A 9,789-nucleotide genomic window follows, 5' to 3' on the forward strand; every position below is an offset into this window, starting at 1 on the left:
GGAATGCCATAAACTTGCAGTGCCACCTGAGATATTTAGAGCAAGGATATACTTAGCCTTTCTTCTTCTATGGAATGAATTCCTCTCCAGTTAAAAACAGCAAATATTGTCACACATACTGATACTTGTCCTTTAACTAGCGTCAAACACTGTCAGCAAGACAGGGGGTTGAATAATCAAGGGTGTTGTGGATGGAGTCAGCAGCCTTTAAGGACTCTAAGGGTGATGGAAAGAATTTGTGTATGCCTGACAATGCTATTTTTACTGTGTGAAGTTATTTCATTTAGTATAACAGTGGCCTATATGCACTACAATAGTACAGCTTCTGTCTATATGAGCTATGAAATAATCTGCCATAACCCAGAAATATCAGTCTAGCCTCAAGAATAAGAAAATCACAGGAACTGGCCTGCTAGTCTCTATTTTTACTTTTACAAGGATCAGGATGTATGTATAGATATGTACCTAATGCCCAAATCAGAGATTTTGGCCCAAAGTTTCTGCAGATTTGTCAGCTGTATATCCATAATGCGAATACCCCAAAGGTGCTCTGTTGGACTGAAATTTGGTGACAGTAGCAACGACAGTACCCTATTTATTTCCTATCCTATTCATAGTCTTTTATTTTAGGTCACAAGCAGTTGTCTAAGCATTTCACTGCATATCGTACTGTGTATGACTGTGTTTGTGACAAATAAAATTTGAATTTGAATTTGAGTACAGTGAAATCATTGTCATGTACAAATATCATGTAACATGATATTCTATTCTGATTGAAATAAGCAGAAGTGTGGTCATAAAGGATGGACATTATTAGCAACAATACTCAGGTAGGCTGTGGCATTTAAACAATGCTTAGATGATAAAAAGGGGCCCAAAGTGTGCTAAGAAAAGAACTCCCATAACATCACACCACCTACAGCAGCCTGAACTGTTGATACAAGGCAGGATTTAATTTGTGCATGAATTAAATTACGACTTGTCAGACCAGGTAATGTTTTTATAGTCTTCTGTTGTCTAATTTTGATTCGCCTGTGTCAACTGTAGCCACAGTTTCCTGTTTCGAGCTGACAGGAAGTGACACCCGTTGCAGTCTTCTGCTGTTTTAAGGTTTGACATGTTGTGCCTTTGAGGAAAAAAAAGCAGGACATGTTTTCTGCATACCTTGGTTGTGATGAGTGGTTATTTGAGCTACATTTGCCTACCTATCAGATCGACGCACCCTGACTATTCTCATGTCACCTCTGACATCAAGAAGGGATTTCCACCTAGAGAACTACTGTTCACTGGATAGTTTATATTTTTCATACCATTGTCTGTAAACCCTAGAGATAGAGATGGAAATTTTGTGTGGATGAACACATCCCATCCTTCACCAGGTTTTAACTTCAGCTAGTTAACTATGCCTAAATTCATTAGATTGGCTGATAAGATTGCCGACCGGCAGGAACACAAATGTCTTTCAAGTTTATCTGAATGAGTTTAAGAATAATTACTACTTACCAATTAGATTATTGTGAAAATGTGCAGAGATGTACCAAGGAGGAAAACAGTGATGATGCACCTATAAAGCTTGTTTCTCTCCAAAGGTAATTTAATCAATAACTAGAATACTTCTCTTTTTTTTTTAATTAAAGGTTGTCTCAGTTCATTACTTGCATCCTGGGGCAGTTGTGGCTGAAGAGGCAGAGCAGTTTATCTTCTAGTTGGAAAGTTGATGGTTTGATCCCAAATTTCTACAGCCTACATATTGAAGTATCCTTTGGCAAGACACTAAACTCAGAGACTATTCTGATGCACCTATATGAGTGTGTGTGGGAATGTTAGGAAAACTCTTAGGCAGATAAAAGTGCTATATGAATAAGTGTGACTGGGTGAATCAAGCTTCCAGTAAAAAGTTCTTTGAGTGCTCAACTGAGGTACAAGTCCACAGTATACCTCAGTATATATCAACTATGTAAAACAACACGGTAATCAAACGAACACATTTAAGAGAACTTTATTTGCCAGATTTGTCAAGGCAGTGTAACATGGAATAACCTGTCCCTGAGAGAAAACGCTTCAGAACATTAATGGAGAACCTATTCCCAGCATAAAGACAGTGCTGAGGTATTTTAAAAGTAAAACAAGAGCACTTTAAGTCATGTGAAGGAGTGTAAAGGAGGAAAGGGGGAAGTATCCATTATTCCAGCAAACTTACAAACCAAATTTAGAAAGAGGCAATGCTCGTAAAAGGAAAAAACAAAAAACAAACACAACACACTACTCTTAGCAGTGTTATAAATTATAAATGTCACTTTCAACTCGTCTTCTGTCTTCATTGCCCTGAATGACAAGTGAAAGAGTTCAGCACCTGTCAGTCATTTTTACAGGTTACGCTAAAAGACAACTCATTTGCTGACATGGAATGTTAATGAGAAAATGCTGCCATTACTCCAACATTAACTAACAACATAACAAAGCGACAAGAATTTTCACTCATTAATCACATTTTGAGGAATTTCTCTGCTGTCAGAAATGACAACCTAAGGAGAAGCATGATCCATTGATGAAAAAGTAGAGCAAAGGGACCATCAAACACAGGACTTAATGCTATGATTAAAGGTTATTTTGGTTATTTTTGGTTAGTGGCAGTGTAAGGAGAACTGGCAAAAGTGGAAAATGTACTTCCACAGTGGATATGATATGGTCATTAATTGCCTGTGCATTGACAAAAACAAATATGTCTAAATTAAAGCCATTATTTTTTGTTTCCTTAAAAACAACTTAATGCTACAATTAAACATCACTTTAACATTAACTTATTATTTTCAGTTTAAGGCTTTTTCGGATTTGCCTGTAAAACAGTTCTCATTACTTCAAGTCACAGCAGAGTAAGGACACTTAAACATAATGAGAACAAACAGGGAAGAGCACTGAGGTAAGTTCAACATTTCTAGCATTAAATATAAAAGGGGAAAAAAAGAACACCACAAATATTTATTCAATAAATAAAAAGCTTTCTCTAATTTACAACAAGACAAGTAAGGATGTGTTTTTATCATATAAACAATCTACAGTAAAAATAAATTTTGGGACACAAATAAAATAACCCCCCCCCCCCCCCTCCCACTAGTTAAAACCTATGTGCAAGAGTGATGTTTATAATAAGGGACACTTGTGAGCTTACATATATGGAATCCAGCTTTGTCTTCAGATTAGGAAATGTTCTTCCTGCCAGTAGTGCAGATCATGATCTTGGTCAGCATCATTGTGCACGGCGGTATCCTCATACATTGAATTTTATAGTCACTGGCACTCAGTAGCCAGTACCCTCTTTGGAGTCCACAGCATATTCAATGAAATAAACTCTGAGCATATCAGTAGTATCTCCTAAGCAATGACCTTCAGTGCTGCCACCTGCTTCCCAAAGCCTGAGTGAGCAAATACAGCACCGGCTCATGTGCTACTCTCTAACCATCAGCAGGTATTACCATTACATAGCAGGAATCACCCTCCGGCTTTAAAGTGCTCGCGTTGCCTTGGTTGTAACCGTGGTGATGTCATTGTGCAAATGCAGGTGACAAGGTCACCTGGGACTTGTTGACATTCGCCGGTTCCACATGCCACGTTTGGAGTGATAGTGGTGGAAAAAGTTCCTCAAGTAGATCCTCTCCACTTCCAGACCTGCCTCAAGGATTCTAGATGAGAAAACAAGAGGATAGAGTGCTTACTCAACCTGGATCACAAACAGGAAAGAAACGATTTTTCGCCAGTTAAGAGCTCCAACATGCTTTGTTGGCATTTCTTAGACACAAATCATGATTGGCTGAAAAAGAACCCTTGCACTAATAAATCAAAAAAATTTTGAGAGTATGTCCATCTGTTCTTTGTCTTTACCAGCAACCTTTTAACCAGTCTGCGTCTTACTTGGAAGGTGTATTGCTTCCAAGTATTGCTATCTAATTTCTTTCAATGGATGGAAAAACTCTAAACATATCTATCCATTTAGAAAAGATAGAAAGTGTGAGACAAACCTGTCGAGAAGCTCCCAGTCTTCTCCTCCCCAGCGATCAGTGAATTCCTTGGTGTTCATACCTCCCACTGTGTCAAGATCTGACTTATAGATACCCAGCAAGCCAAAGCCATTGATCTCCCAGTAACCTACAACACAGACAATCACATAGCCAAAGACATAAATACCTGTCATTTTAGTGGCTAAAAAAAAACAAAACAAAAGGAAGTGAATCTGGTCCCATTTCCCACCTCTGGCCTCTAAAGGTGTATTACCACAGCCCAGCCTCATGACAATGGGAGCAAAGGCCATGTATCCCTCTACACAGTGCATCCTGATGGTATCAATGATTGAAGGAGGGAAGTGGATGTGGAGGTCGCAAAGAAACACGATGCTGTGGTCATCCTAAGGAACAGCGAGATGGGAAACATTAAATTCATGAAATTTACTATTGACATCTATCGGTACACTTATATGCCTCCTTGCCGAGCGATGCCGCAGTACTCACAGTTATCAGGTCGATACCTGCTTGCAGACCAGCAGAGCGCTCAAAGTTCCCATCCATCTTCACATACTGGTACCTGATCATTTCCACAAGCATACATACAGCTCGGTTAGACCATGAATAGTTTGCAATAGGCTTGTATTGCCTGTAAAATTAACTCACAAACACAAACCTGGGCAGTGAGGACTTCTCAAGAGCCTTCCTCACATCCATGTCAGTGCTTTTGTAGTCAGTGATTATGAGGTTGAAGTTACTATCTCCAGTTATTTTGAACAGTTCCTCCATGTCAGTAATCAGCTGCTGCACCCATCTAGCCTGGTTTTTTACTGAAAAAGACATACAGGCCAATTATATGACAGATAAGTGACTTATCTCTATCTTTTATCTGGCAGAGGTGTTTTGACCTTTGCATTTTTTAAAGCTATTAATTCTCAAAGGGAACACAGGTCATTCCCACAGACAGTATAATAACAGGCTTGCCATGCCCATGCGGTGCTCGACAGTTAAACTGCATTAATAAAGGGAAGCTCTGTTATGTGCTTTACATACCAGTATTAATGCATTACTGCCAAATTTACATTAATATTATATTATGCTGAATTCATAATGTGATTCAATTTCTGTCTTCAGGTGATAAGAGTTTTACATTTTACTGTTAAGGACCTTGTCTCAGAGAGATTATCCTTTATTTCTGCATATTTTAGAGACATGGAGCCATTATTTAATCCCACTGAAGGGTTTTCTTTTTCCTCTAAAAAGGTCCACTTACATCTCACCATGTTTTTTAATATGACACTGTCAGGCTGTAAGAACTTCTATCTTTGAAAAATGAAATATTAACAAACAAGAAAATGAACATGTAAATCAGTTGATTTTGAGCAGGTGTGGGAACTTTTTTTTTAGATTTGGCTGATTTTATGTGCAATCGCCAAGTAAGTGTCAGGTGTACAGTACCTGGCACTATGAAGTGGACCATGGCAACAGGATTCCAGCGGAAGCCCACCGGGTTGCAGAGCAAAGTCTTAGATTTTGACTGTTGGAAGTCTGAGTCCCAGCCGTTGGACCAGCTATCGGTTACCAGAGCATAGATGTAGTGTGATACACGCAGCAGCTGGCCATTCACATCTTTCAGTTCCAGTTCAAGAAGGTAGCGGCTGCCCTGGAAGTCATCCACACGCTTCACCATGTTAACCACACGTACCAACTTAAACCGCCTGCAAGAGCAACCACAAAAATAAAAGTGAAATGTGGTGTAAAGGAAGTACAAAGGTTTTTGAATATTTTATCACCTAATTGAAAATGGCATGAGCTTACAATAAGAGTCTTATATCATACGTTGACTTGTTACAATTAATCCGAAAAACTTAATTTACTAAACCAAGTATAAAATAACTACTAAAAAAGTAGCAAACGTTCTCATGTTGCTACAAAGTGGCTCTTGTCAGTGTAATATTTTTGCATACTACAATCAACAGCCACGTTATTACATAGCCCTGTCCAACTGCTGGTTAACGCATACATCTAAGCAGCTAATCATATGAAAGCAGCTCAAAGTATTTAGGCAAGTTATAGCTTTAAAAATATAGTAGCAAATGAAGCAATTTAAAAAAAAATAAAAACACTTTACCTGAGGAGGTATACATAAATTAACCACTGACTTTCAAGATGAGAAAAGTTAAAATCACCTAAAATACTTCTTTTACGGTAACAAATTCTAGAGGATATAGCAAAATCCAATCAGATTAATATTTTCCACACACACACATCACTAGATGCACAACTTACCCATGATGCTTTTTATTCAGTTGGTCCATGAACATCTTGACTATTGGCAAAGCATCATTGGAGTGAAGCAACAAATTTCCAGAAATGTTGCACTGCAGGTCGATCCAATCTGAACGCTGGGCCTGAAGATCCAGGTGGTTGACATGGAAGGTCTGGTTCCAGTTGACTTGAGTGTCAAAAACTGGTGCAGGTGTAAGATCTTCATCATCAGTACCTTCAAAGTCTTCTTGTCTTTCCCAGAAGTAGCGTTTCTCACCCTCTGTGGTGTCTTTCCTTTTCTCAGCCCTGTTGGAGAGCTCATCTTCCTCCCCTTCTTTCCTATCTGACCACCTTTTGTCAATATTCCCTTTAGCAATCTTCTTACCTCTAACAATGCTGTTTTCTAAATCTTGTTGTTGTGGCATATTCAGCTCAATATCCTTATCATTGGGGCTTTTTTTGCCATCCAAGTCCCTTTGATTTGATCTTTTTAATGGGTGGTTGAAATCTCTTTTGGGAGGGGTAAAACGCTTGCTGTTTGGCAGCTGAAGTTCCTTCTGTTTGGTTACAAACCTCCGCTGCTTGGCCACTGGTGGTTTTTCAGGCTGTGAGTTGTTGAGTCGCTGGATTTCGGTATTATTCATTTTACCAAATTTCTGGATTTGACCCTGTTTAGAGCCAAGTTGCTCTGATTGGACAACTGGTTGCCGATTTGCTTTAAGGTCTTTTTTATTACCCAGTATTGGTAGATTATTCTGTCCTGGTCTCTGAGCTGCTTTTACCCTTTTTCTTTTTACTCGTTTTCTGCTTTTCTGCTGTTCTGCTTTTACAACTTGCCCCTCCTCTTTTTGTAACTTTGTCTGATTCAGTTGCAGGTTATGTTTTAAGCCTTGCTTTAGCACTGACTGGGGCTGAGACAAATTTTCTTTATGTTCCCTCTTCCCCAACTCGCCTCTGTGCAGTCCTGAAGAGTTGCCCAATGTGTTGTTTGATTTTGGGACAACCAAGGAGAAGAGTTTGCGCCTACGTTTTTGTACATAATCATCATAATCATCTCCATAGTCTTGATAATGGGCTTTATCCTCATGAGCAGGCTTGGTTTCCGTTTCTTTTTTATGAAAGTCATTGTCCTCCTGGTTAAAATTCCTCATCTGGAAATTAAAATCTAATATACACCAGATATAAAAAAAGGACAGTTAAATGGACTGAAACCGCAAGCAGCTTATGTTTGCTTATGGGGAAAAACAAGGGCAAAATACCTCTGTCTGGATTTACTTTTTCCTCTGTAGCTGGACGGTCAAATCTCATGTATCTAGAGAAGCCGAACCTAGATATGACATTTAAAAAAAGAAAAAAGGACGGAAGTTATAGCAGCCTTGCTTGGTGATACTCTAAAACTAATTATAGTTCAACTTGTCACACTTTTCCAGCATTATTGTTATTAGTCCTTTATTTATCCAGGTAGAAAATCCCATTGAGATTAAAAATCTCATTTCCAAGAGAGACATCATGACAACAAAAGTCAAAATACATGTACCACATAAGTATATAACATTTTAAACAAATACAATATCCTGTACAAACAGGTGAAAAATATACATATAGATCAAATTAATCTTAGGAGACGTAGATAACAATTCTCTGCCATTTGAGAATAACATGAACTTGGATTTCTCTGGATTTAACATCAACTTAAGTTGAGTTGAGTGGGACAGTAAACATATTTGTAACAATTAGCTCACCTCTTTAGGTAGTAAGAGCTCTCAGAGTAGAAACAGCTGGTCTGCGTCTCCATGTGTGTTAGTCGAGTGTAGTCATTGGGGTAGATGTAGGACAAGTGGACCTGAGGATATGAAATGAAATGACATGGTGTAAAATATATGACATCTTATTGAAAAAAAGTTGAATATTTTGAGGTATGTAATTATTGTCCTTTGTATTGAAAGTTGGATAAAAAGAAATCTATTTGGTAAATATGAAGGTACAATTAGAGGCTTAACTCAGCAGACTGGAAACAAAGAGAAGGTAAAGCTACCAGTGGCTTTCTTTAAAGATTAAAAAACATCTACTTTAGAGCTCTTCCAAATCTCACTAACGCATTTCAGCTGAAGCGTGAAAGAGACATTGAAGACTATTTCTTGGCCAGTAAATGACGTCCTGGAGGCAACCATTAGAGATTCCAGGAAGTCACTGCAAATAACTCGACTTCAGCAACAGTAGTAAAATCAATACGAGAAAAATCTCAAGCTATTTTACTGTTTTTTTTTTTTTCTTCCTAATGGATGCAATTAGCACTAATTTCTTTTATATGGTCCTCGGAAGACATTAAGAATGTGGGTGCAATTTAAAGGCCTCAAATAGATAGCATAACTCAGTATACCAGGGATACCATTAGAAGACTGACATAAAAGCCATAAAAGATTGAAAAAGCTTCCCAGCGTTTCTTGCTGGCATGCCTTTCTTTATCTCTTGAACAAACAAAAGATTTTAAAAATGCACCTGTAACCTTCTGAGAATAATGGTATAAGGTGATTAAATATCAGAAAAGTAGTGTAAGTGACGTAAACAAATTATCAGTACAACAGATACGTACAAACTGCAGTCCTTGATAACGAAGCAAAGGGAAGTCTTTGATTGTGTAAGAGGGGTTATATGAGCAGTCAGGCAGAACACCTTGTAGGTACTTGCTGTTTAACATGCGCACTGCAAAAAAGCGAAACAGATAAGAGGCGAGATTACTTTGTGCATTCAGTAAGAGGAAATAACTTGCACAGTACTTGCATCCGGGATGGTAGGAAACAGACAGCTGATGTATCTGCTTTGTGTTGAAACAATCGAGCGACGTAGCTGACCTTTGTAGAATGAATCTCGACGGTCTTCAATTAACATATCTGCATCAGCACTGCGCTGCTTTGTGGGGGTTTGCCGGTGGCTTGCAGCTGTCTGTGGTATGTGGGCGACATCATTCATTGACAGTGCTGACTCATCTGAAGACACGGAGCGTCAGAAGAAGATACAAGCTTTTTACTTACTGTGCTTTTCAGCATCTATGCAGAATAAAAGGCAAATGTTTCATTGCGATCTAGACTCATGAACATTCATTCTGAGGGATATATTTTGAGGCATGATGTGTGTACTCACTAGTATAGAGGGAGATGTACTTGGAGTCAATAACCTTAAACAGACTGCTATAGTCCAATTGCAGCCACTGTGTGAAAACAAAACAAACTTTAAAAACTGCACATCTTTTCCACTTTATTACTCACATAATACAAGAGCGCATACTCGGCGCGGGAGTTTGGAAACAAGGAATGAGATAAGAAAACAGAGAGGGATCCAGCTACTTACTGCCACCTCCACGTGGTCAGTCCCTTCGTCGTTTTGCTTGTGAATAACTTCAAAAAAGTATCTCCTCTGAGCAGACAGCCTGTCAGACAGTAAAGGTACTCAGTATCATGTTATAGTCATAAAAAAGACAATATAAACTACTTACCCAAAGATAATCTCAAACCCTTATTTGCTGAAT

The 9,789-nt window shown here is 38.5% G+C and overlaps 1 protein-coding gene across 2 annotated transcripts in view; it reads right to left on the reverse strand.

Moving 5' to 3' along the window:
- Positions 1–3,127: 3,127 nt before the first annotated feature.
- Positions 3,128–9,789, reverse strand: part of b4galnt3b (beta-1,4-N-acetyl-galactosaminyl transferase 3b) — an 18,236-nt gene continuing 11,574 nt past the window's right edge. For both annotated transcript variants that reach the window (XM_005729896.1, XM_005729895.1), the window contains 13 exons: positions 9,612–9,690; positions 9,405–9,471; positions 9,116–9,250; positions 8,857–8,966; positions 8,006–8,106; positions 7,523–7,590; positions 6,285–7,428; positions 5,454–5,713; positions 4,672–4,825; positions 4,503–4,575; positions 4,246–4,399; positions 4,017–4,143; positions 3,128–3,680 (listed from right to left, as the gene is read on the reverse strand). In XM_005729896.1, coding sequence (XP_005729953.1) covers positions 3,569–3,680; positions 4,017–4,143; positions 4,246–4,399; positions 4,503–4,575; positions 4,672–4,825; positions 5,454–5,713; positions 6,285–7,428; positions 7,523–7,590; positions 8,006–8,106; positions 8,857–8,966; positions 9,116–9,250; positions 9,405–9,471; positions 9,612–9,690 — 2,584 coding nt within the window. In that variant the 3' untranslated portion in view covers positions 3,128–3,568. The remainder of the gene's footprint in view (positions 3,681–4,016; positions 4,144–4,245; positions 4,400–4,502; positions 4,576–4,671; positions 4,826–5,453; positions 5,714–6,284; positions 7,429–7,522; positions 7,591–8,005; positions 8,107–8,856; positions 8,967–9,115; positions 9,251–9,404; positions 9,472–9,611; positions 9,691–9,789) is intronic.

This window comes from Pundamilia nyererei, unplaced genomic scaffold, assembly GCF_000239375.1.
Source record: "Pundamilia nyererei isolate P.nyererei 1_Seehausen unplaced genomic scaffold, PunNye1.0 scaffold00035, whole genome shotgun sequence".
Taxonomy (NCBI): domain Eukaryota; kingdom Metazoa; phylum Chordata; class Actinopteri; order Cichliformes; family Cichlidae; genus Pundamilia; species Pundamilia nyererei.